Here is a 27,304-nt window from a genome sequence, read left to right as displayed (position 1 = left end):
AACCTTCCTGACATGCGGTCTCTTCACATATGTAGGAGAGGATAATCACAATATACACCCAGCAGGCAGAATGATGCTGGCTCTAGCTGCCCATTGGATTAATAGCAAAGCATAGAGTGTAAGAAAGTTGGGGAAAAGTAAAATTCAAGATGGAGTCATATTAGAATCATAAAGGAGGCTGAAGTGCAAGAACTAACTAGTAGACGGAGGTGTGATCTTCAATGAGGTGGGGACTACCACTGGAGAACTTCTTTAACTTTTCTGAGGAACTCTACCAGGGTTCCTAGTATACATATTCACTCTTAACTGCGTTGTCTTCTTAGAACTTGTCACATTTATCTGTGTTTTTATCTTTATTCAGAGGAAGTTATGTTAGCGGAAGAAAATAAAAATTCTGGGACTTCTGCTCTAGAAGGTAAGATCATTCACTTTCCTGGCCTTCAAGCTCTTCATAGACTTTATTTCTCTGAGACCTTGTTCACAAAGTATATCTTAGGAGCACTAAAACTGTACAGTGTGGAAACATGTTTTTATGGTCTGGTCATTGGATGATGATATTCTTCATGTTTTATCTACAGTTCTCAGAAGAGCAACAATTAAACGGAGCAGAACAGAAGCCATGACCCGGGACACAAATGAGGACCATTGTGTTGATATATCTTCTGTTGGTGGGTGTAGATTTCTAGAGATGTACTTTTCTATAGACTTGACTACATGTACTATAACATCAGATTCCTATGTCCTCTTTGCAGGCACACCTCTTGCCAGAGCTAGTATTAAAAGTAACAAAATGGACGGTGCATCTTATTTTCGTCACAAAGAACGACTTCTACGGATCTCCATACGCCATATGATCAAATCTCAAGTTTTCTATTGGATGGTCTTAGGAGTAGTAGCTCTCAACACTGCCTGTGTGGCCATTGTTCATCACGATCAGGCAAAATGGCTCTCCAATATTCTATGTAAGTTTGTATTCTTCGCTTTGTAACCAGAGAAGTATAGAGTAGACGTAAACTCATCACCACAGTAATTTGTAAAAAAAATTTTGTAATTGTGCATATGTTATTAAATATAATCTATTTTTACATGGAGATCTGAACCTTCATCAGGATCCTGTACAGATAACGGCTCAACTGTTCAAGCTCTTAGCATCAGTTAATAATCGATGCTCCACTGATTCCAGCACAGTTGGAATTTTCCTTCTAGCCCCCTCCATTCCTGAGCAACAAGCATGGGTAGTTTTGATGCCTGATGTGCTGTTTAAACTCTACAATGTCAGAAGGGCGGTGTCAGGTAGAGGGTGTGATCCAGAGCTCCAATCAGAGGCAGCCAGTGTCAGAACTCAGAATCACACCCTTTGCCTACTGCTGCCTGACACCGCCCTCCTGGCAGTACAGAGACTAAACTGCATATCAGGCACCAAGACTAGAAGCATTGATTGTTCAGGAACGGTGAGGACTAGAGAAAAGATTCCAACTGTGCTAGAATCAGTGGAGCAGCATCCATTTATTGATGTAAAGAGTTGGACTTATCGGAAGTGGTGAAAGGTCCGCTTTAAAGAGGTGGTTAAAAGTCCCCTATACACATGTTAGGTGATAAGTGTCTGATCACTGTCAGCCCCACCACTGGAGCACCCAATGGTCACAAGAATAGGGCTTCTGTGTCACATTAATGGAGCGATGGTCACATATTGAAGTTCCATTCAAAGTTCATGGGACTGACAAAGATAGATGACTATCCCGGTGCTCCCCATACAATAGATTCATGCAATTGATTGCATATTGTTCCAAACATTCTTTCAAATATTGGTTTTATATGTTCTTTGGCTTTTTTCTTGCAGACTATGCAGAATTCCTATTTCTTGGGTTATTTATGGTGGAGATGTCGCTGAAGATGTATGGAATGGGCCCCCGCCTCTACTTCCACTCATCATTTAATTGTTTTGACTGTGGGGTGAGAAATTGCATTCTGATTTTGTTGGCAAGGACAGGCAAAAATTAGAATGGTACCAATTATAGGACATTACATATATATGTATAGATACAGTCCAGTATATGTTTTTAGCTTTTTCTACCACTGATATGAGTTATAATATTGAATTTTGCAAGACTGGAAAATAAATGAGAAGACTCCCATGGTAAAAGGAACTCTTGGACAACATTGTTTAAAGGGATTGTCTATCGTCATAATCCTGCATATCAACCCTGCCGATGGGTAGGTTAGGGTCACCTGAAACGAATGGTGTTTTGGATATGAGATATGACAGTTTTGTTGGAGGTATTTGGAGCAATGAAGGTGCTGCCACTTACCTCTTTGGAGCAACAGCAATATCCTCGCCACCCCAAGAGCTCATTTTCTCCCATTTTGATACAAGGTGACCCCAAGCTACCTATAGGGGCTGGGCTGCTATGGTGGATTCTGATGACAGACATCCATTAAATATCCACAGGTTACATTTCGATGAATCTATTACATTTAATTATCTTCTTTAGGTCACAATAGGAAGTATATTTGAAGTCATTTGGGCCATATTTAGACCCGGCACATCTTTTGGAATCAGCGTCCTAAGAGCTCTGCGTCTTTTAAGAATCTTTAAAATAACCAAGTGAGTATAAGTGATTTTTTTTGGTTTGTTTTTTTTATGTTTTTTAATATTTACTGTTTCTTCTTTTGATGCATAAGCTAATAGTATAGTGTTGTGTATTCCTCCAGATACTGGGCCTCCTTGAGGAACTTGGTGGTGTCTTTGATGAATTCCATGAAGTCGATTATCAGCCTGCTCTTCCTCCTTTTCCTCTTCATTGTTGTGTTTGCACTACTGGGGATGCAGCTCTATGGTGGCAGGTTGGTTATTTCTCCTCAAATTTATTGATGACCTTTACTCAGGATCGGCCATCAATATTGTGTTTCTGAAAAAAAAAATAAAAAAAAATTTCTTAAAGGGATGGTCCAGGCATTTATTTTATGACCTATATATACACAACACGGAGCTAGGTGCACATGACTCCTTGCCCTAAATAGTGGTCAGGCACCAGTACTGCAGCTCTACTCCCATTGACTATACAGGGTCATATGCTGCCAGGTCCATACAGTGTATAATACACAGCCTAGAAGTGGCCCCATAAAGCTGATCCATATCGGACTACTTGCACCACACGGGCCCCGGACTAACATGGGAGTTCCATTCTAAGATGCGCTTCTTGCTACATTAAAACTCTACTTGAACCTCTCTCCTAACAGATAATGACATAAGTATAATATGTTGCCTAAAAGGGTTAACAGCGCACCGGTATTAGATAGAATAATGTCAAGATCACGGTAACATTGCAGCCGCCATCCCTGTGGACCCGGATCTAGCTCACTATGTCATGCTGATGGAGACCAGCGCCAATTATACTGATGAATAACTGTAATATTGATCAAGTGCGTTGCAGCGAGTGTTAGAATACTGTAAACAGCGCTCGCCGCCACAAAGGAGATGATAAAGTGCCGGCATATAATAGCAGTGCAAACACATTGGGAAGCGGCGAGGGGAGGCAGAGAGCGGCATTAAGCGCCATGGTACTTCTAGCACAAGCTTCACTACAATAATAAAAAGCCCAAATCTTACACATTTCCATTTGCAGTTTACCCAAGTTTACCATTCATGGCCTGCATGAAAAATACATATATTGTAGATCTGATCCCTATGTAGCCGAGTAATGTGTCTTATAGATCATGCATACTGTTGTATATACACAATATGATAAACGTGCACAATTATAGGAAAGCTGCTAGGACTTCATTCCCACCCTTCATAAAGTAGGCGACTAGTAACGTGGCGGAATTTTATGCAAAGGCTAGATATTGTATAAGCAATGAATATACCTGAAAAGGTAGACCAGAATCAGGGAAACATGACTGGGGGCTTCCAAGAACAGCGCCACACCTGGCCACAGGTTACATGTGGTAATGCAGCTGGGCTCTTTTAGTTTATTATACTGAGTGGCAGTACTAGACACGTCCCATGGACAGGTGAGAGGTTATTTTTGAAAGAAAGTAGCCATGTTGTTCAACAGTTTAGCCTCTCCATATGGCATCCGTCCTACAGGAATAAATTTAAGCCCTCTCCCATCATCCTCTGTACCTGTCAGGAGGGACAGTATGGGGCTTTGGCTCACCCCTGGGGAGAACTTCCTATATATTTCCCATAAGGAAAATGTTTGTTCTCGTACCGTGTTAGCCAGTGGGTAGGAAATATCAAAAAAACAAAAAACTTGATAGTCTTCAGTAGTTGATATCTTTTTAATGACTAACTAATAATGATGACACACCAAATGTCCCACTGAAAATCTGTATGTTGGAGAGAACGGACAGCAGCTTAGAATGCGTATGAATTCACATCGCCATACAATTAGAGAACAAAGAATGGATCTTCCCGTCCATCAAAACATTTCTGTAATGAGGATCATAATATCACTGATCACATGAAAATTTTGGTTTTAAGAGGGAATTTCAAATCAAAGAAAGAACGACGGATTTATGAGTGTAAATTTATGACCCTGCTTCAAACACTGGAGAAGGGGTTAAATCTGTCACATGGGTTTATGGCATTTTACAGAAATCACTGACCTGAGACCCAGAGAACTGATAAGAACCTGGAATTGTTTACATTGTTATTACATGGTTTGTACCAATTACTAATGACCCTCTACCCCCCTTCCTCCTGGAATTCTATCCCTATGTGTCCTGTTATACATAAATATGCATCCTTCAGAAATGGTTTTAAATTTACTTGAGAAAGGAGCCGAGAGTTCCGAAACGTTCTGTCGTCACTAATAGTTAGCCATTAAAAAGGTATTAACTACTGAAGACTATCAAGTTTTTTTGTTTTTTTATATATATTTCCCATTCCTTTTGTATCCATTCTTAGCTTTGGCTCAAAAAAATAAAAAATGCAACAAAAAAAGCTGCGTTTCTGCAACGTGGGGCCTCAGCCATAGCCTTATAGGTGTTAATGCTTTTGACCACTGTGTATTTTACGCTGATATCCTTTATACATCGTGTCTTGTTTCTAGGTTTAATTTTAATGACGGCACACCTTCGGCGAATTTTGATACGTTTCCTGCAGCCATCATGACAGTCTTTCAGGTAACGCTACGTCCATACTATATATTACTCCATAGATTATGGCTTCTCACCCAACAGCAATGCTGAGGCCGCTTTGTTGTTTGCCTTTCATTCAGATTTTAACCGGAGAAGACTGGAATGAGGTGATGTACAATGGGATCCGGTCACAGGGCGGAGTCAGTTCCGGAATGTGGTCTTCCATCTATTTCATTGTTCTCACACTATTTGGCAACTGTATCCTAATTGTTACCTTTAAGTGTGTATTAGTCTGTGCATGATATTTTCTCCATAGGGGGCAGTTTCTTATAACCTACACAATGAAAGATATACTGTAGACAAAGAGACGGGCACGTTACTAAAGCCTCATGGGTCCTGGTGCAACATCTCATCTTGTCCCCTCATTCCCTGCCAACTTCTCTGCCACTTCCCTATCCAAGACCCTCACGAGGACTTATTTACAAGATGTCTGTGCACACAAGTGCCCCATCAATCCCATCCCGTATCAGTGCCCCCAATTTGTGTTTGGGCTCCCTTTTGTGACAAAGCTTCCCTCCAAAGGTTAATATTCTCCTTTCTGACAGTGAAAGGCTGTGCATCATACATACCAGAAAGTAGGAGTAATAAATGCCCTTACTGCCAGCTATCAAAGGAAATCCGAAAGGTAACGTTTCTCTAGCCATAATGTGGTGGGGTAACCTGTGATGCCCCCTTGACTTTTTGGGTGGAATTACATTTTTGACCACTGCTACAATGATAGGCCATTGCAAAGAGAGGCTTATTATATTTGAGTTACATGATTTGTACTACAGATTTGTACAGATTAGCTCTATTGTCATTCATTGGGGATAATCCTTAGCATTCCCATCTAAATTAAGTTAGGGGGGTATCGTCACTCCTTGGGAACCACCATTTAGGTGTGTGGAGACTTATTAAGCCTTTAGCACTCCACTGTGCAAGGGACCATGGGAAGAATATGCAAATCTGTCTTCCATGATGTAATTAGGAAGTCAGCTGCAGTTGCCTCAGTGTTGCAAACCAATAGAGGGCGCTCACTGGAATGTGCAAGCCTGTCTTCCCTGATGTAATTAGGAAGACAGAATCTCAGTGATATAGCCCAATAGAGGCTGCTCCCTTTAACATCATGCTCGACCTTCCAAGAGACCTTTGTTTTGCAATAATGCTGGGATTATTACCAGGTATAGTCTCTCAACCGAGGACGGCCGTTTCGATGTTAGTGCATCTCATCAGCCCGGTGTAGAGAAGACTTCCTAATTACATCAGGGAAGACAGATATGCATATTCTTTACATCTAAACTAAGTCATACGCCACTTATTTCCAATGTGGATTTTTTTCCCACCATGCACAAAAAAATTCTGTATGAAGATTTTCTGTTGCTTGTAAATACAGTTGGAAAACTGTCCATGAGATGAGAAAATCTGTGTTAAATCTAACACATGTGAGCAGTATCTACGGTCACCAGAATTCGAATTTAGTGGTTGTCTACGTTCTGAACATAGCTGTGTCCAATGGTGGCTGGATTGGCCAACCATATAATGTATCCTCCTAGGCGCCTATTCCCCAATCCCTGTAGAAACCATATACATGGCGCATGTGCCTGGAGGATCAGCTGGCAGCCATTGGAGGTGTATAGCCCCACTTAAAAGTTTACCCAATTGCTTAAATTCAGCCACATGGATTCTAGTTGATTCTCATCCACTTTTTGCATTCAACCATGTTTTTATAGTTTCCATTCATTCTGCATGATAAAATGGTAAATTTCCAATCATGCATATTCATTACTTTATTCTTTTGTGGTTCCTTTTAATTATCACCATCAGTAAATAATTAAAAAACACTTTTTTCCCTGAGATTTTTCACATAATTCAGCACATGTGAAACTGAAAATTGTGTGAACTGAGAAAAAAAAATCTAAGGTCTTCTTAGTTTGTGAAAAGAAACTTCAGTCGTTCTTATATAGAGATAAAAGTCTTCTACTGCCTTCTGTATATATACTGTAGTGTCTTACCTCTGCTGGACTTGAAGTGTATAGGCAAATATAGAGGATTTTTAACAATGAAAAATATTCAATTTTACTCATACCCTCCAATTTTATCTGAATGAATTACAGGCACCTTATATTATTTTAACTTTTTCTTTAAAGAATACCTTTCATCTCTTCCACCACGTGCTTCACTGAATAGCTGGTGTTCCACTGATTCTGGCACAGTTGGAATTTTTTCTCTAGCCCCCACCATTCCTGAGCAATCACTACTGTTAGTTGTGGTGCCTGATATGCTATTTAGGCTGTGTAGGAGGTAGGAGCAGACAAGGGGTGTGACTCTGAGCTCTGACTCTGGCTGCCTCTGATTGGAGCTCTGAATCACACACCCTGCCTGACCCCGCCTTTCTGACAGTACAGAGCCTAAATAGCATCACAGGAACCACAACTAACCACACTAATTGCTCTGGAATGGTGGGGGCTAGAGAAAAAATTCCAACTGTGTTGGATTCAGTGAAGCAGAGGCTATTAACAGATACTAAGAACTTGAATTCGATGGAGGTTGTGAAAAGGTCTTGTTAAAGGATATCCACAATGTTATTATTTAAAGTCCTTACTGTGCTTCTTCTCTAGTGCCCTCACAGTCAGTTCATATAGGTCAACCATAAAATTATTTGAGATATAATAATAGGTGACACAAAATGTCCTTGTAAAGCCATATGGTAATAGTCAGCTGCTGGATAACACTATTAAATTTGAGAGACGCACCATGTGGTATGAAATGTGAAGGTTTAGCCCTACTATTATAGGATTTAAAGTACAAAACCCCTAACACAAAACTGTGATGCAACCTGAAATGTTTGTCCGTGTCCAGCTGTTAACAAAGTTTTCTTTTTAAAGAGATTATATTATGAAGACTTCTCTTTTCTGATCGTCTTGTTGAGACTACCTCTAATGTCCTATCAATCCTTCCATCCCATGGGCCACAGGACCCTCTGTCTCATCTGTTGTCTCCTTCACTGTTCACTTGTGCATCTTATTTTTAAGTCACGTTTTTGTGTTAAACATATTTTCAAATAGTAATTTCTTGATGTCTTTTAAAATTTTGCATGTCATTATCTATATTTGAAAAATAGAATAAAAGTTTACATTTTAACTCTGCCCACTAAGCCTAATAATAGACTGACATCTGCCAATTCTGAATGGGTTTCCTTTACAGTAGTCACTCCATTGACCTCACAGACAGGATTACAATAGAAGATAACACCTCTATAGATAACAACATTGAACCATCATTATATCCACTGATGGCAATGGATGAAGTGACAACAAAAATTTTTAAACATTTTTATAGCGTTACATCTGCCCTACTAATGTGGCTCCTCCTAGTACTAAAAGTAGTTGTAACTCAGCATACCGCACATGTACTGTCCAATGCAGGTTATAGGTCATTCCTCTTCTCTGTTCTTGGAAGATTCTATATCTTTTATAATAGCAATATCAGAACAGTCTAGCATAATGTATCTGAGATTGCTGCTTCTTCATGGAATGCCATCCTACAAGCTGTCGAGGTTTTCCAGCCACATGCCTTATGTACTGGATTATGTTCTCTGTTATAAAATTGCCAATACAGTCATCTGTGGATTATTCCATTCATATGTTAAGTATCTGAACCTTAACTCTACCAGACACGCTGCTTAATGTATTTCTTGCCATTGCCGTGGATAATTTGGCCAATGCGCAGGAGCTGACCAAGGTAAGTGACTATTTATAGGTGCAGACCCTTCGCTTTCTTCTTTTACGTAATAGCAGTGACATTTATAGAAGGCACGTATTATGTGATATTAACTTAAAGGGTTTCCGGCCCCATAAAAAATCAAGTTAACAGAATAGGCATTAAGATAGAAAAAAAGCTTTGATAGCTCTTGCAAATTCACTGCTGATGGTTCTCCATCAGACAGACAGCGAACGCTCCACTGACAGCAGAGAGCATAGTTGTGTCAAAACTAACAGAAATGATTGCTCAGGAATGGTGGGGGCTAGAGAAAATATTCCAACTGCGCCAGAATCAGCTTAATTATTGATAGATACAAAGAGTTGGAGTTGGTGAAAGGTCCTCTTTAAAGCATATCCAGTTAACTTAGAGGACCTTTTACTACCTCCACCTATTCAAGTTTTGAGCATCAGCTGAAATTTTTACTCTAGCCCCCACCATTCCAAGTAAAGGTGCAGTTAGTTTTGGTGCCTGATATGAGATTTAGGTCAGTTCATATAGCTTTCCATTGCGGCTTTCCACCACTGATTAGGCTCAGATGGATAGGCCCAATCATCAGGGAGTATCAAACCATTGACACCATGGCCAAATCAGCTGTGGCATCCACTGTAAAATGTAGCAGCTCACTTATTTTTTTCAGTGTCCTGCTGAGATCTCTGCCTCCCATTAAAAACAATTGGAGGCAGAATCTGTCATTGATTTGAGGGGCGGAATCCGCCCCTAAATCAGCGTCAAACTCCAAAGCCTGAATGCTGTTCGATATCAGAAGGGCAGTGTCAGACAGGAGCAGGAAAGGGGGCATGATTCAGAGCTCCAAACAGTCAGTGTCCTAGCTCAGAATCCCACCGCCCTCCTGACAGTACACGGCCTAAATAATATACGTGGAAAATTACAGCATTGATTGCTCGGGAACGGTGTGGGCTAGAGAAAATATTACAACTGTGACAGAATCAGCGGCACAGCAACTATTAATTGATGTAAGGAGCTGGTCTTTGTGGAAGTGGTGAACAGTTCTATTTTAAAAATGTATTGGGTTGGAGACCTCCTTTAAATTTTCCTTGTGCTTATTAGACTTTTTTGTTTCACAAGGTGGGCAAAAGGTGAATATGAATGTTAAGAATATTTGCCATAAAACTAGATGAATGACTGATTCCTTATGACTTGATTTTTAGGATGAGCAGGAAGAGGAGGAGGCGTTTAACCAGAAACACGCCCTTCAAAAAGCCAAGGAGGTCAGCCCTATGTCTGCACCTAATGCATCATCTGTTGAGTGAGTTAGTTACAAACTGCATATGTTGTTTATCATGTTGTCTTTTGATATTGTGCAGAATGATTCCAGTGATGTCCTCCTTAATAGACAAGTATCCTTCGGCCCATCTGTACCTTCCATACCATAGTTTGCAACTCCTCTGCTCCATTGTGAAATCTCTACTAGAGCCCCCATTGACCATGTACTGTTTATATTATTTATACCTTCTTGTCTGGCAAATGGGACTTTGTGCCCCTTCGGACATCCGGTCCTGGGCTCAGCTGCCATTTCAACACTCCTTAAAGTCATGTTCCTGCAATACACAAGCACATCCTGAGTGCAACTTCAAGAACTACTGTTCTCTCCGCATGACGGGTGCAGACACCGCGCGGAAAACACACGGACCCCATTATAGTCTATGTAGTCCGTTTGCTTTCATTGCTCACCGCTTTTTTATGCGTTCGGTGTTCCATTTGGGGAGTCCCCAAGCGAACTCCTCGAACGGAATACCCCATCACACATGTGAACCGGGCCTTAGAATGTTTTATATTGTTTGATCTTTATGTAGTCTGCCCATTTTGGGGTGGCCCAAAATGACTACAATACCTATATTTCCGCATAGTTCAACCAGAAACTATGGCACACATCCAATAACATAAATCCATTTACTTATTAGTGTGAAAGCCTATTCAGTAGATTTTTGTTTTTAGCAAAAGTTCTCAAATTTGTTTTTCTACCAAAGGTCACTTAGTGGTGCAATACTTTCTGCAGTTCTACCATGCAGCTGGCAGAGGACTGGGGTATAACAGAAAATATAAATAATCGAAAAAACTTGGCACTCACCCTATACGTAAAAAATCCAAGCTTTATTGAAGAAGTCCAGGTAAAAACATATACAATGGGAGGAGGCACGCTCTTCCTCTGAGCGTGCCTCCTCCCATTGTATATGTTTTTACCTGGACTTCTTTCTCCTGCGGTTTTTCCCACTGCGAATCGTCCCATGGGGCCTTAGCCTAAGCCTACATCCACACGATCAGCACATGGCTGCATAAAATTCAAAGCGGAAGATTTATGGAGACTGGCATTGTTAACATCAGTCTTCATAATCCCTGAGTTGGCGTTGGGTACACCTCATTTATGACAAGGCGCACACCTCCTCGTAAATAAGGTGCACCCTCCACCGGGGTGTAGCTTGCAGAGGAATATATGCTTCAGTCAATAACTAGTTAATAGATTTCTAAACAATGCCCTTGCCACGCCCACTTTTCAAGAAATTGTCGAAAGCAGCACAGAATGTTAAAAATTTGCGTACCAGGTATAAACACTTTGCGCCAATGTATGTGAATGGTGGCTATCCATATGCCCCGCGGGTGCAAAACGACCGTGACCATTTTTTATAGCCATTTTGTACCATAGGCCGTTTTGAACGTAGGCTTACCCTTATAACAAAAAAAGATGGTAACACAGCAAGTTATCCAGATGGAAATTTTTTGTACTTTATGAGAAACCGTTGTAGTAAATTCTTAGAACTACAGATTATGTCAGTAGCAAAATAACAGATGTAAACTGGGATATGGCTCCATATTAGGCTTCCCCTAATACAGTGAATGGAACCTCATGGAAGGGTTCAGTAAATGATGAGTCATATAATGACATAGCGCCTTATCAGTAACATTAGTAATTACCGCTCTGACAGACTATATTACCTAAACATTAAGAAAATAACATAATATTAAACCTCAGCTAACCAGTAATTGCAAACGGGAAACCCTGAAATTACCCGCACCTTATATATTAGGCGAACCATTCACAATAATATGTCCAAATATTCAGTAAGGCTAAGGCCCCGCGTTGGGAGCCGGGTTTGATAAATAACCCCCACATTGTTTGCTACTCAGGTTTGGATCAGCCTAAGACTATGGTCACACCTGCATTGGGTGACCATTCTGGAATTCCGTCCCACATTCCATATGAAAAATGTGGAGAGAAAAGTCCTGCGCATTTTTTCAGGCGGAAACTCGACAGGCCCCATTGTAGTCTACAGGGTCTGTGGGTTTCCGCAGGTAACTACTTTATAAGCAGATTGGGTTTCCATTTTTTGGGTAAAATCTGAATGCTAGTGTGAACTTAATGTTAATTACCACTGATTGGGAACACTGTTAATGATAAGGGTGAGGCCACATGTTTCGGAAATGCTGCCTTTTCTTGTTTGGTCTTTTGAACCAAAGTCAAGAGTGGCTTCATAAGAAATGGGAAATATACAGGAAGCACCAAAGCTTCTCCCTTCTGTTAAATCCAATCCTGCTTTATCTCACAAAATTGCCACAAAATCTGGAACCAAAGAGCAGCAACACCAGGTGTCAGGATCGAAGAGCCGCCAAGCCAGCTGCTAATTAACAGCCCAGGAGTGCGAGGCTGGTGTGAACAGATCACAACCCGAAATGACTGATTATTGTTACCATATATCAGTCAGAAAAAAAAAATTGAAACTGTTTTTTCTGTTTTCACACATTTTCCAGTTAATGGGCATCTATCATTAAAAAAAAAAAAAAAAAAAAAAAAACTTTTGCAATGTCATAGTGCAAAGTCACAAGTTTTGATCAGTAGGAGTCCAGGTTCTACCAATTGCTAAAATTATGGGGAAAGGAGCATCCTTTTGTTTATGATCGGCTTTTTTTATCTTTACTGTGAGTGCTGAGAGCTGAGTGACCAGTGTACAGACTCACCTGTTGCAACAATTTTTGTTTTGTGACAAAAAAATTGGCAGAGAAAGATAATAAACCTCCCTCTTGCTCAGCTGCGCCCAATTATTTCTAAATGCTTCTGCTTTCTTGTCCTCTGAGAGTGGAGAGAGCAGTGTATGGGATTATAAAAGGCTACCAGTGGGTACACTGCTGGCTCTGCTTTCTGCACAGGTCTGATAAGAAACAAAGGGTGTCCAATACTCAGCACTCAAAACTTTTTCCCCTTCCTTTTAGCAACTGTTGAAAGGCTAAGTGTCCTGTTTTTGAGAGTCATGATGCTGTAAGTTAGAATAAGTTAAGATAAGCGGCGGTCAGGCTGGTTAACGTGGTTGATACATGGACCTTTCCAAGCCTGAAACTGGCATCCATAATACCTCTTACATTATCCAGAATTAGAAATTGCACTGATCTTGTTCATAGGATTTGTCTTGTTCTTTTAAAGGAGCTTTCCAGGATTAGAAAACATGGCTTCTTTCTTCTACTCAGAAAGTGATATCATGTCCATTGGCCATGTGTCCATGCTACAGCTCGGCCCTAGTCAAATGAATGGGACTAAGTTGCAGCATAGCCATGTGACTAATGGACATGATGTCACTTTCTGAAAAGAAAAAAGCGCCCTGGATAGCCCCTTTAAATAGGAATTACAAAGCCTATGAACAAAGGTAGCACTGTTTCTGGAGATCTGTTTTCCCAATTCTTTTCATATGCGTAATGGAGGCACCATCTTGTATTTTTTTAATTCATTTGTTACTAAGTATATTTTTCTTAACTTGCTAGTATGACATTTTCTATGTGATATCTGATAACTCAAGTGACCGGTTTCTCAATTCTATAACTAGCAAGGAACGCAGAAAACGTCATACAATGTCCATTTGGGAACAACGTACAAGCCAGCTGAGAAGGCACATCCAGATGTCCAGCCAGGAAGCCCTTCAGAACGAGGAACTCGCAGCTCTGAACCCTCATTCTAGTATATATCGTAAGACGAAAGCGTTAGAAGCAGGGGAGAAAGTAGATGGACAAGAGGAAACATTGGGCGTTAATGCCACTGAGAGTCACACGGGTGAAGAAAGCCCTTCTCATAGAAACCTCAGGGAACACTGGAGACAGAAATCTAAGCATGGGAATGCTGAAAACGCCGAACAGAATGGTACGACACCTGAAGACGTTATCAAGAGAAGGCAGAGCACGAGAAGGAGCCGACACAAAAAAGTGAGAACTGAGGGTCGAGAAACATCGAGCACGGCTAACAGCACCACAGCTAGCCAGGAGGGCGGACTTGACAAGGAGAACCCAGAGGACACAAAAATACTTAATGAAGAAAAAAGCAATGGAGAAGCAAAAGAAGTGCAAGGATCTGACGAGGAACCACTCAAGAGCTGTACAAGACACTGTGAAGAGAGGTATATCTAAGTCACCTGTAGCTATATTAGCCTGCTGAGAGAGCGTTAGGGTCTAGAATCGCCTGTTTTTACCATGTGCTGCCTACAGGAGGCATCATAGCAGCTAGCCTCCACCTACCAGTTCTGGGACACCAGAGAATTAAAAACGTTGGGTTGCATTAAAGGTCTTTTTATTAATAAGGTCATTTAAAGAAGACCTTTCACCAATTCTTACCATATATCAATAGACGCCACGTCACAGATTTCTGCACAGTTGGAATTTTTCCTCTAGCTTCACTCCCTGTATTCTCAACCCTAACTGTTCCAGAGCCACAAGCACAGTTAAAGTGTAACAAAACGTTCGGACAACTTTTGATTTTCTGGCAGTATTTGTGTCTTAAATAAATTTTGCAATATACTTTATTCACAAATTTTAGATACTTTGTGTGAAATCCTGCATGTCTTTATTCTTTCCCTTTTTTCTGTATTGAGAGCTGTTTCTGCCTCTCACTGAATGTTACGGTGTATGGAGTAGGGGGCTGTGTAACATGTAGAGAAAATGAGGGGGTGGGGGTGACTTTAAACAGTTATATCTTGGGCATTATAAAACTGGCTTCTGGTGTCATATAGCCCCCTACTCCATAAACAGTAACATTCACTGAGAGGCAGGAACAGCTCTCAATACAGAAACAAGGGAAAAAGTTAAACAAAAAAATGCAGGATTTCACACAAAGGAGACAATATTTGTTAACAAAGTATATTATGGAATTTATTAATAAAACAAATACTGACACAAACTCAAAAGTTGTCTGAAAGTTTAGTGACTTGCTTTAATTTGGTGCCTGATCTGCTATTTTAGCTCTGTAATGTCTCCAATCAGAGGCAGCCAGTGTGAGAGTACAGAATCACACCCCCTTGTCTGCTCCTGCCTGACACTGCCCACATGACAGTACAGAGACTAAATAGCCCGTTAGACACCAAAACTAACAGCAGTGGGTGGGAATAAGAGAAAAAAATTCAACTGCGCCAGAATCAGTAGCTATTAATTGATGTAAAGAGCTGGACTTGTTGAAGGTGGTGAAAGGTCCTCTTTAGGGTGAGGCCTGAGGTTGCAGAAAAGAATGGAAAATATAAAGGGAACCCTGATATTTCTCCCTTCTGCTCAATCCATATCTGTCTTCAGCTTTAAAAAAAACACAGCAATATATGCAACAAAAAATCAGCTTTTCCGCAACATAGGACCTCAGTCTTAGGTTATGAAAAGTTGCAAAAAGTTAAAAAAAAACAACAAAAACTTAGGAAACAGAGATTTGAGACAGCGGCACTTTGAGTTTAGATGTGAAGACACCCATGTAAACCATAATTTAGTGGCCATAAAGGTTTCTTCGGAGCATGATGCTTCAGGAAGAGTTCCTTGTCACTTTACGTTTCTTCCACTATCAGTATTACCTAGAAATCTTGGAACCTGGGGTAAGTCTATGAAGGCAGCACATGGCAATGGTGAACTCTATACTTCTAAAGGGAGTCTGTCAGTAGAATTAGCAACCCAGACCCTTAAGATAGATAGCTCAGGGTCACCTAAATCAAACAATGTCTTCCCCTTGTGAACTGGTGCCTCAGTTGCCGAAATATCTCTGTTTTTGTGAAAATGAAAATGAGCACTTTAAAGCAAAGAGGGCATGGCCATTGCTCCAAAGAGGTAATCGGCAACTTGCTGGTGGCTCTGGAGCATGTGGACAAGAATAGAGATTTCTTGGTGATGGAGGCACCGATTAACTGTATAATTCAGGTGACCCTGTATATCTGGGGTCAGGGCTAGGATGATATGGTGGGTTCTGGTGAAAGGCTCCCAGCTAGTACTGTGTACCATAACCTTATGTTAAAGGATATTTCAGGACTACTAAACTAATGGTTTATAAAAGAATACCCCATCAATATCAGATTAGTGGGGGTTTGATTCTCCGAAACTTAGCCAAGCAACTAATCGAAAAGATCGAGGTGATCCAGCAAGCTCCACAACCCCTTTGTTGTGTATCTGCAACAACGCCTTTCTAATGTCACGAATGGTATTACAGCTCAATTCTTTTCATACAGGTGCAGACACTATAAAAGTATGGGGCTGTGCCTAATAAAGGGGATGCATTGCTTGCTGGGATACTGAGCCTCTGTGAATCAGCTGACTGATGAGTGTTGGACTTTTACCAGTCCTTACGAATGTCCTGGAAAATCCCTTTAAGTGGTGTCACCATCTTTTTATTCTCTTTATCTACTCCCTTTGGCTGCCTTGGGATGACCTGGCTATATGCTCTGATTTAACCCTTTGTATTACTTAGATACTGTCTTGCATTATCGTGACTTTCCATCACATCCGCTTCTTTTGTCCACCAGTATTCTCACCATTATTTTCTCTTTTTGCTACTTCACACCATTTGTTTGGTGCGGAAGGAATGACAGGACAGTGGGATGTGAGGGCACTGGTCCCAACACTGCTCCTTTGCAGGAAATGAGCCATGGGAAGAATGGCAGCCCCCCAGACATGGATTGCAGTGAGCAGGCCTTACTGGGCAGTCTGCGAAGTCAAGAGGAAAGTCCCAACCCCACCAGCTGTAGTCTGGCTGATGTGTCTAGCAGCACTGAGAGGATCACAGAGAGCACAGTGATCACCATAGCCGATGCTGGGATGCCATCCGACTGCACCGTGGTACAGAGTGAGGACTCGTCTAGCTGTCTGTGTTGTCCTATTACACTTCTACTCCTTATACTGATATATATATATATATATATATATATATATATATACTGTCTGCTGAGCTGTCTGCCTCCAGTATTGTCTCCTAGACATTCATCATTCATGTTTTCTTGCAACAGTGAATGAAGGAAGGGATGGAGAGGTTAGTCTTGTGTCTCGGGATCAAGAAAAGGATGAAGAGGAACTTGAAGATGGAGAAGAAAGGCCAGTGAAAAGAAAGGAAAAACTTTTAGAGTCCCCCAAAGCCATTGTGCCGTACAGTTCAATGCTTATCTTCAGCTCAACCAACCCGTACGTCTGGCATTTTATTCATAAAGGGGAACATACCACTACTTGATAGGAAAGGGGTTAGATTTCTTAATGTTTCTCAACCGCAGTGGTGGCCATACACATTATATTTAAACAATGTGGCAGGATCAACCAAGCATCTAATGTCAATAGTGGGATCCGAATTTGACCCCTTACATGTAGCGTGGGGTTGGGTGGAATCTAGATGTCGGCTGAACAAGTATTTGGCCAACAACTGTCTAAAATTTGTGGTTATCTTCAGTCTCCACATCACTAAGTCCATCTTGTGTGGTTCTTGTGTGGTTACATCCACAAGGGTAAATCAGCCTTCTTCTTTCCAAACCCCCTTTTTTATGTTTAGGATAAGAAAAGTATGTCATTACATTGTGAACCTGCGATATTTTGAGATGTGCATCCTACTAGTCATTGCTGCTAGCAGTATCGCTTTAGCAGCTGAAGACCCCGTACTGACCAACTCTGACCACAACAAGGTAAGTCATTCTGCATTCATTACATACAGTATTTATTTAGATCTCGATCTTTTGTCTCTGCTCATGTTCTCTGTAATTTTCATCCAGGTTCTTCGTTACTTTGATTATGTTTTCACCGGAGTCTTCACCTTCGAGATGGTTATTAAAGTAAGAATCTTGCAAGTACTTTTTCCATCAATGATAACACATTACAATACAAATTATATCGATAATCTACACAACAAAGATATACATTGTTAGGAATGGAATGAAGGAGGTTTTCATGGATATTCACTGAAGAGATTGATCAAATCTCAAAAATAGGATAAAAAGATAAAATATAACTTTTATTTGACTATGCTATTAAAATTTAAGCACAAACAACCCACACCCATTAGTGAGAAACAATTTAATGTCAGGGAGAAAGCATGAAACCCTTGTTCAATATTACTGACTCCCTGTCTTTTAGAGCCGGACTAACTCTCAATAAAACTGCTGCAAGGGACTCTCAATGATACTCAGCATATCATTCCCCAGCCTTCTGGAGTGCTGGCTAAATGCCACGCCAACCAGGGGGGGAAGGGTTAAATGCTGACTAAGACCCTGTACAGATTCACTAAAACCGACTCCAAATTAAAGATACGTATTTTCTTTGACCCAACGCGTTTCGTTTGACTCATCAGGGGTCAATCTTAATGGTTCTCTCTCAATATATTAGCAGTAAAGATCGCTGATAAAGGTAGCGGCGGTCCTGCTGGCGGTCAGAATATCAACCGCACTTTCTTCTTAATAATGACAGCAGTCTTTACTGCTAATATATTGAGAGAGAACCATTAAGATTGACCCCTGATGAGTCAAACGAAACGCGTTGGGTCAAAGAAAATACGTATCTTTAATTTGGAGTCGGTTTTAGTGAATCTGTACAGGGTCTTAGTCAGCATTTAACCCTTCCCCCCCTGGTTGGCGCGGCATTTAGCCAGCACTCCAGAAGGCTGGGGAATGATATGCTGAGTATCATTGAGAGTCCCTTGCAGCAGTTTTATTGAGAGTTAGTCCGGCTCTAAAAGACAGGGAGTCAGTAATATTGAACAAGGGTTTCATGCTTTCTCCCTGACATTAAATTGTTTCTCACTAATGGGTGTGGGTTGTTTGTGCTTAAATTTTAATAGCATAGTCAAATAAAAGTTATATTTTATCTTTTTATCCTATTTTTGAGATTTGATCAATCTCTTCAGTGAATATATTTGAACAATAGGACACTTATGAAAATTATTGAGTACTGAGGTTTTCATGGATGGCTATCAATTTAATAAACTTTTTTTGGGTTTGGGTGCTGAAGTCTTCATGGCTCACGTAAACCAAGAACCTGAAACACATAGCTAAGCACCATTCTCCTTTGTTTCTGATCATTTCTGCTTGGTTCTCCTTGGAGAAAAGACCAATGTGTGTATGGACGTCTTTGAGTTTGTACACTGCTCGCTTAGATCTCCGAGTAGGGTCGAGCAGAGCTGACCATAAACAAAGGTACACTTCTGGTCCCTCATCTTAGCCGTCGGTGGCTCAGTTGCCAGACTCCCACCAGTGGAAACTTTTAACATGACACTGTTACCAAACTTTTCTAAAATGATAGGCAATAAATATGTAGTCAATAAAAACAATATTGGTGGAGAAGGAGTGGAAGACTTGGCCAATTCCCAGTTGCTGTGCTGGTGGTAGTGTACGCAATCGGAAACTGCAGCCTTGATCCCAAATCCCAGGGGCTCATAATCTAATTTCTCGCACTCAAACACATTAGGTCATGCATTGTGGTGTGTGGAAGGAAATGCATGTAAACACAGGAGGAACATACACCATGTACTTTAGATATTATAACTGGTCAGATTGCAACTGAGGATTCCAGCGCAGAAGTGCTAACCACTTAGCTGCATTGTTGTTGCTTACCCATAGATCGGTCATGCCGATATTAACACTTAACTGATGCCAGAGGGGTGAATGGGGCGTCATATTCACCTTTTAAGTGGAGCAGTTCAAGCACATGAATTGCTGGTAAATTTAAAGACTATGGGACTGATGAATTTAGCTAAAAGTCATCTGCATAGACTGTAAATGGAACAGCGTGCTTATCCACCACATGGTAGACACATGACTTCTATTCTCATGATCGATGGGACCCCAATGGTGGGATCCCCAGTGATCAGACACTTATATGTAAATAGGTGATGTGTTGATCTTGTCTAGCCACTAAAGATGTAGTCACTAATGGTGTAGCCACTAAAGGTGTAGTCACTAATGATGTAGCCACTAATGGTGTAGCCACTAAAGGTGTAGTCACTAATAGTGTTGTCAATAATGGTACCACCCATAGTCCAGTATTCTGTAGTGAGTTTTACCTAATTTTCATCTACCTTCTCTGTAGATGATAGATCAAGGTTTAATTCTACACGAAGGCTCGTATTTCCGTGACCTCTGGAATATCTTGGATTTTGTGGTAGTAGTTGGGGCCCTGGTGGCTTTTGCCTTGGCGTAAGTATTAAAACCCACCGTAAGGTGTCATTTCTATAGATCTTAAGTCATGTATCTTTAAGCCTGAGCAATTCTCATTTAGTGCCTTCTCTCACTTTCTATCTCCCATCTGTCCTCATTTCTTGGAACTCCCAGGAATGTCTTGGGGTAAATATAAGCTTGTGTTGTGAAGAATTAACCCATTTATGTCAGCATACAACATTGTAGACGAGCATTGTCGGGTGGTGTGTTTCTGTTATGTCATCTCAACCCTTGGAAACACATATTTCCATTATTTTATGGTTTAAAGCAGAACAAAGCCCACATATTTCTCTGTATTATACCTAAACAATAGTACATTCCACGCCGCCCGTCCTTTCTGTGTAGCAGGGAGAATGTCAACTGTGTCATTGCATTGTGTCTGATGTAGATATTTCTGGCAGTCATCATGTCTGGATTTCTCATATGAGAGGGGAACTCATTTCAGTCTTTCCTTTCCATTGTTTATAATGTTCTTGCGGTGCATCTCCCAGGACTAACAAAGGCCGGGACATCAAAACAATTAAGTCTCTTCGTGTTCTGCGAGTGCTGCGTCCGCTCAAAACCATCAAGCGTCTCCCAAAGCTGAAGGTAACAAGAAAGAGAGAGTATCAACAAAAGGATTTGAGGAATTACTTATCAAAGTCTTACAGCTTCAAAGCCAGGCCGGAGCTGGTGCCCTAGGATAAATGACTAAATAGGAATCATTTGCAGTGATAAGTGCACCACAATCGCTGTGGTTGAAGTGCAAGCTGGGATACTCGAAATCCTGTAAGCACAGGAGGCTTTCATCAGGACTGATATAGGTGGCCCCGTTTTAGGGTGACTTGTGCATTTTCTATTTGTTAACGAATGCAAAGTGGGAAGGGTAAGGTGTCAGACATACAGCAAAGCCTCCGTAAAGAGAGTCTGCAGATAGATAGGTTAGGGTCACCTGAATCAAATGGTGTTCGCTTGTGAACCGATACCTCCATTATGTAGATTTTGCCTCCTTTTGATACCTCTTTGGAACAATGATATTGGCATTTCTCCAAAGAGGTAAGCAGCAATATCCAGAAAGCTCATTTGCTTATTGAGAAAAGTGGTGATACCTTGACCATATCGGTGAGAAACCAGGTAAGCCTAACCTATCTATTTGAGGAGCTGGGTTGATATGATGAGTTCTGCTGACAGACCCTCTTGAAGACTACCACCTGCTTCAAAATATGGTTTTAGATAAAGAAGATGGCCAGTATGCAGGATAGAAAACCTGATACAAAAATGTAGTCTGAATACGTGAATGGCCTTCTCAGAGAGGTGGTAGCTCAGGAGATTTCACAACAACCATATCAAGTGAATTCAGGACACTATAGGCCAGTGGTGTAGGGTTCCAAATAAAAAAGCCCTCCTACTCCCTAAGAGCTGAGTCTGATGTACTCATTGGATTCATGTCTGGTATTACAAATACATGTGCAATTTTCCAAAAAATGACCAGACAGCACACTTTGGCTTCACTGTAGCATGGGCATATTTTGGATACTAGACCACCCTTCCATAAGCACTAAGCTCAGAGGGTACACACCATGGCTGGGAGCCAATGCTCTGGAAGATGTAGTGAGTGCTTAGGTTCCAGTGCTCATGGGGGTAGGAGGGGGCTAATGCCACCCAAACCATCTACCATCTTCTAATAATGAGACACAATGACTGGCAAGCAGAGGCAGACACCAGAAGATGTTAGGTCTGGGTTACAGGGCAGGTCTCCTCTATAGCAGCAGGTAGTCTGTGAATAATAGCCAAATAGCTTCTGATTTATGATCTGATAAGTGAGAAGCTGCTTGGAAGCTAAAAGACCTGACCAAACTGTGCGTGTGTGTCCACAGCAGATGTGCCAGCAAGCAAAACTTATTTATTTGATGTGCTACGTGCACCATTTTTTCTTTCCCACTTGGGATCTGTCATGTCAGACACCACAGTGTCCATTGGGGGGTATTCTATTGGTTAGTTTTTTCACAAGGGGTACTTGACTTGAAAAGCTTTAGAAACGTTGGTACAGATACTCCAATGCCCAGATGAAACCCCCTGCACAAGGAGTGAAAAGCAAAATCCATAAAATATATTCCACCATCAAGAAGAGCTACTAAAAATAGAAATCTAATATTAATATCATCTCATGCTATGAAATAATGTACAGTGGGTACCTCTTATGCGTTTTAAGGACTACTGACTCTTACCAGGCTATGAGTGAAACGCGTAATGTATACCAACTCTCACTAGGCTATGAGTGAAACACGTAAGATATACCGACTCTCACCAGGCTATGAGTGAAACGCGTAATGTATACCAACTCTCACCAGGCTATGAGTGAAACACGTAAGATATACCGACTCTCACCAGGCTATGAGTGAAAGGCGTAATGTATACCAACTCTCACCAGGCTATGAGTGAAACGCGTAAGACATACCGACTCTCACCAGGCTATGAGTGAAACGCGTAATGTATACCAACTCTCACTAGGCTATGAGTGAAACACGTAAGATATACCGACTCTCACCAGGCTATGAGTGAAAGGCGTAATGTATACCAACTCTCACCAGGCTATGAGTGAAACGCGTAAGACATACCGACTCTCACCAGGCTATGAGTGAAACGCGTAATATATACCAACTCTTACCAGGCTACAAGTAAGAGGCAATATGAGTGAAACGCGTAAGTGGTGCCCACTGTACATTGTTCTGTTTTTAATATGAGACAACACAAAAGTTAAATTTTGATTTTTAGCAGCTCTCTTTGATGCAGGATTAGATTTTCTGTATTCTGCTATGTATATTAGTATGCTAGTGCATGTAACCGGCAAGCGCTAGCATCTACATTGTAGTGGTGCTTCATATACGTTTTCCTTTACTGTTCCATGAGATCTGAACTTGTGATCTTCTCCCCAGGCAGTGTTTGATTGTGTGGTTAACTCTTTGAAGAATGTCTTTAATATCCTCATCGTGTACAAACTCTTCATGTTTATATTCGCCGTCATCGCTGTTCAACTCTTCAAGGGCAAGTTCTTCTATTGCACAGACAGCTCAAAGGATACCGAGAAAGAATGCATGTACGTCTTGAGAATTAATGTGTCTCTAGGGATGTGTTCCTCCTTCTCAATGCAACCAGAAATGCACAAGGAAATTCATATACATAATTCTCACATCAATGGATCCTTCTATTACTGTCTGTCTACTGCACATCAAGACAAGGGCAGACCACAGACAGTGTGCGAGTAAAACACAGAAGTGAGGCCAAAGATGATGTAACATAGTCAGATCTCTACTTAACCCTATCAAAAATTACAATTTTTGATGATAATCTGTTATAGAAACCACATATGGCATTTAAATCTATGGATGATCCTATGATGTGAAATTAGTTGGCTACTATTACATATTTCTAACTTATTAGCATAAGATCAAATGGCATTGGGAAAAACACATGTATAGACACTGCATGACGGCAAACACCCAATATCAATAATGGTCAATGATCAATAATACAGCCAGATGAGACTTAGAATGTACCCCCAAGTATGGAGGAAGCTTTCATAAATGAATAATACAGGGGGTCATAAGAAACGTTGTAATATATCTTATTAATGAAATACATTTCCTTCTCCACTTATTAGGCTAGGTAACTTTTTAAATAGAAGTCTATGGAGGGCTGAGGAGAAAGATACTCTTCTACACTGTGTGAGACGGCTATTTTGACACTACTATATCTTGCAAGATAATGCAGAATAAATCCATTAACAAGCCATCAGCAGCCGCTTCTTCCTCACTCCCATCCATAGACTTCTATGTATGCTAAGTATGGATACAGGGAAGGAGGGGAAAATCAGTCTGATAAGTATAGAAGGAAACATATTTCTTTAATTGTCCTTTATTTCTGTGAAATATTCATTCATGAAATTATTTTATAGTTGAAAGCATAGACGTTATATAGATATGTAAAGGATCACTGGTATTTTCTATAAATAAAACAATATAGTAGGTTATAAATGTTTGATCGGTGATGGACTGACTGCTTGGACCCCCACCAATCACTAGAATAACAACCCTAAGTGCCCCATTTTAGAGGCATACACCCTGCTGCTCCATCCCAAGTCCACTCAACTGAAATAGCTATGTGCTCTGTCCTCCTCATAGATATTGAGTGAAAAAGATAGGTCACATGTATGACCATAGCTCCGATCAAATACCTAGGAACCAGGACTGTGGAGTTGGTAGACCAAACTCTTCTATTTTTCCAAATCCCAACTACAACTATTTGGAAGATGGAGTCAATACCTTTTGTGCAACTAGACCCATAATTGGTTCTGATTCTTACCCCATGACTTTGGTTCCGACTCCACAGCCCTATCTGGAACAATGAGGATTCCAGCAGATTGGCTCTAAGCAATCATAAACTCATTATCTATCCTATGGATATGCCATAAATGTCTGTTGATGAAGATCTGTAGAAGATCTGTTGTCCTAACCAAGGACATTTAGCAAGGATGTGTAACAATAACCTTACGGGTAGATCACAAGTTATGTCCATCAAATCTTCCTGTCATGGTGGACCAAGATTGCCAGTAGCCAGAAGACTAAGAATGTTTAGACAGTGATGTTTTTAGATAGAAGACCAGAAGTTATTGTGGTCATTGACAGGAAATCTTATTGTCTTGTCCACAAACCAGGATTCATGATTTTCTTACATACTGTAGGTCAACCCAACAGTGCCACATAGAATATAGCCGGTACATAGATAGGTTTCCTTAACTGTTGTGAGACCTCAAAGAATACATGTCAAGAGGTTGTGTCTCTTATCCTTAGAGGAAGTTACATAGACCATGAGAAAAACAAGATGGAAGTAAAACGAAGAGAATGGAAGAGACATGAATTCCACTATGACAACATCATCTGGGCACTGCTTACACTCTTCACCGTGTCTACCGGGGAGGGTTGGCCCCAGTGAGTATTCTTATTACAAAATGAATGACTATTTCACTCTAGTGAGAGGCCACATTTCTATGGGACTTGTTTTGTCCATTTTTATCACTAGAGTTCTGCAACATTCTGTGGACGTGACAGAAGAAGACCGGGGCCCAAGTCGGAGCAACCGCATGGAGATGTCCATTTTCTATGTCGTATACTTTGTTGTTTTCCCCTTCTTTTTCGTCAATATATTTGTGGCCCTGATTATCATCACCTTTCAGGAACAAGGAGATAAGATGATGGAGGAATGCCGACTTGAAAAGAACGAGGTGAAGTTTATCTCGCGGGTTATATCGGCCCATTAGGTTTTGCAGCTATCTAAAATAACATGGTTTTAGGTTATTAAAAATTGTCTTTTAATTATCATATTTCCAAAAAGTCTGTGAACTTTAGGGACTGAAATACTAATCCTTTCTTCTATTTAATATAATCTCCTAATACAAGTGGGACTTAAACCTTATTTTGATATTTAATGGGAAGTTTTCAGCTCTAGGAGGTATAAAAGCTTCTTTATCGACAGAAAAATGGCTTCTATTCAACATTTATTTTACGGGACCATGTGAGTCTATGCACAAAGGAAGAAAATTCTCCATACCCAAGTTATATTAAAGGGATTCTATCATTAGAATCCCTTTTTGACTTACCACAATGGCTGAATAGCCTTAAGAAAGGCTATTCTTCCTCTACCTTTAGAAATTTTCTCTGCACCGCCGTTTCGTTGATATTCCCGGTTTTTGATGTATGCAAATTATTCTCCAGGAAGCACTGGGGACAGCCCTCTGCACTCAAACAGCACAAGGGGCATCCCCTCTGCTGCCTGAAGATGCTCTAGTTATGCCCTCCATCATATTCTTCTTGAAGCCGCCTCTTCGCCGCATCTTCATCCAAAAGCGCCAACTGCACATGTCAGTTGGCCATTTTCCTGTGGCCAAATAGACAATCATGTAAGAGGCCACAGGAAAATGGCTGACGGACATGTGCTGTCGGCGCTTTCAGTGCAGTGAAGAGGTGGTCTCAAGAAGAAGATGGAGGACATCACTGGAGAGTCTTCAGGCAGCACAGGTGACACCCCTTGTGCTGTATGAGCACAGGTGGACCGCCCCTGTGCTGTCTGGACACTCATTTGCATACATTGAATGCAACCCTATTATAGTCAATGGAGTTCGCCGGTGTCCACTTATAACCACTATTTAGCGGCCCAGCTCTCCGTTGTTCGGGTCATGCGGTGGACTCAAATATCGGAGAGCCTGACCGCAATCAGGAAACCATGGCTGGGTTTCTGTCAAATACTTGTTCATACTGGTGTTTTTCTCTATAGTTTTCTGTGCCATCATCTTTACAAAGAAATATGACCCATTTACATGAGTGACATTTTTGTGCCGTCACTTGGCATCCGGTAGGGTCGTTTGTGTCATTCTTCTACTCAGCAAAAGGTCTGGGAACCTGATGAATTCCATTAAAGTGAATCCATTAGCCTTCTGTCTTGATCTATCCATAAAGAACCCACCCATTGATTTATTAAAAAGCAGAGCCCTTGAGGCCAACGTGAATAGAATAAATGTGATTAAGAAATACACTTCTCAACACTGAAATTGCAACACCAAGAAGGAAAAGTTTTGGTGTTATGGATATCATAAGAATGATGTCCTTGATGGACAAATGTTAATAAAACGGAACCAAAATATTCAAACCATTGTTGTGATGACTTTGCTCATGGGCATTTATAGTCAGATGCCATGGTCAAATGCAAACACAACATTTGACTGGTTGCTGTAACTTTCTGCGTCCCATAAGGGTTATTGGTTATCTGAGTAATGTACCACGCTGACTGCATTTGGGCAAATGGCGTCCCAGATATGCTCAAGGGGAGACAAGTCCAAAGATGCTGCAGGCCATGGTTAATGGTCAACGCTCTTGTTGGTACAAGTCTATAGATACACTGTGGACGAGAAGAGGTCATTTGAGGTCAATGGTGATGCCATATATTCTACAGTGTGTGGGTCA

General features: G+C 40.9%; 2 protein-coding genes across 2 annotated transcripts in view; one reads left to right on the top strand and one right to left on the bottom strand.

Moving 5' to 3' along the window:
- Positions 1-27,304, bottom strand: part of LOC142218930 (regulator of G-protein signaling 8-like) — a 404,296-nt gene that overhangs the window by 36,247 nt on the left and 340,745 nt on the right. The gene's annotated exons all lie outside the window — the stretch shown is intronic.
- CACNA1E (calcium voltage-gated channel subunit alpha1 E) overlaps positions 1-27,304 on the top strand; it is a 456,683-nt gene that overhangs the window by 389,968 nt on the left and 39,411 nt on the right. Inside the window, exons 11-31 of the mRNA XM_075287936.1 lie at positions 362-415; positions 579-668; positions 753-962; positions 1,841-1,953; positions 2,493-2,605; positions 2,713-2,844; positions 5,058-5,130; positions 5,226-5,343; positions 8,798-8,865; positions 10,056-10,153; positions 13,716-14,279; positions 16,704-16,966; positions 17,127-17,298; positions 17,657-17,786; positions 17,874-17,933; positions 20,182-20,288; positions 20,424-20,435; positions 20,801-20,897; positions 23,225-23,385; positions 25,139-25,276; positions 25,368-25,569. Coding sequence (XP_075144037.1) covers positions 362-415; positions 579-668; positions 753-962; positions 1,841-1,953; positions 2,493-2,605; positions 2,713-2,844; positions 5,058-5,130; positions 5,226-5,343; positions 8,798-8,865; positions 10,056-10,153; positions 13,716-14,279; positions 16,704-16,966; positions 17,127-17,298; positions 17,657-17,786; positions 17,874-17,933; positions 20,182-20,288; positions 20,424-20,435; positions 20,801-20,897; positions 23,225-23,385; positions 25,139-25,276; positions 25,368-25,569 — 2,975 coding nt within the window. The remainder of the gene's footprint in view (positions 1-361; positions 416-578; positions 669-752; positions 963-1,840; positions 1,954-2,492; positions 2,606-2,712; positions 2,845-5,057; positions 5,131-5,225; positions 5,344-8,797; positions 8,866-10,055; positions 10,154-13,715; positions 14,280-16,703; positions 16,967-17,126; positions 17,299-17,656; positions 17,787-17,873; positions 17,934-20,181; positions 20,289-20,423; positions 20,436-20,800; positions 20,898-23,224; positions 23,386-25,138; positions 25,277-25,367; positions 25,570-27,304) is intronic.

Source organism: Leptodactylus fuscus, chromosome 9, assembly GCF_031893055.1.
Source record: "Leptodactylus fuscus isolate aLepFus1 chromosome 9, aLepFus1.hap2, whole genome shotgun sequence".
In the NCBI taxonomy this organism is placed as follows: Eukaryota; Metazoa; Chordata; class Amphibia; order Anura; family Leptodactylidae; genus Leptodactylus; species Leptodactylus fuscus.
The sequence above is the reverse complement of the archived record's forward strand: the minus strand, read 5'-3'. Positions and strand labels throughout refer to the sequence as shown.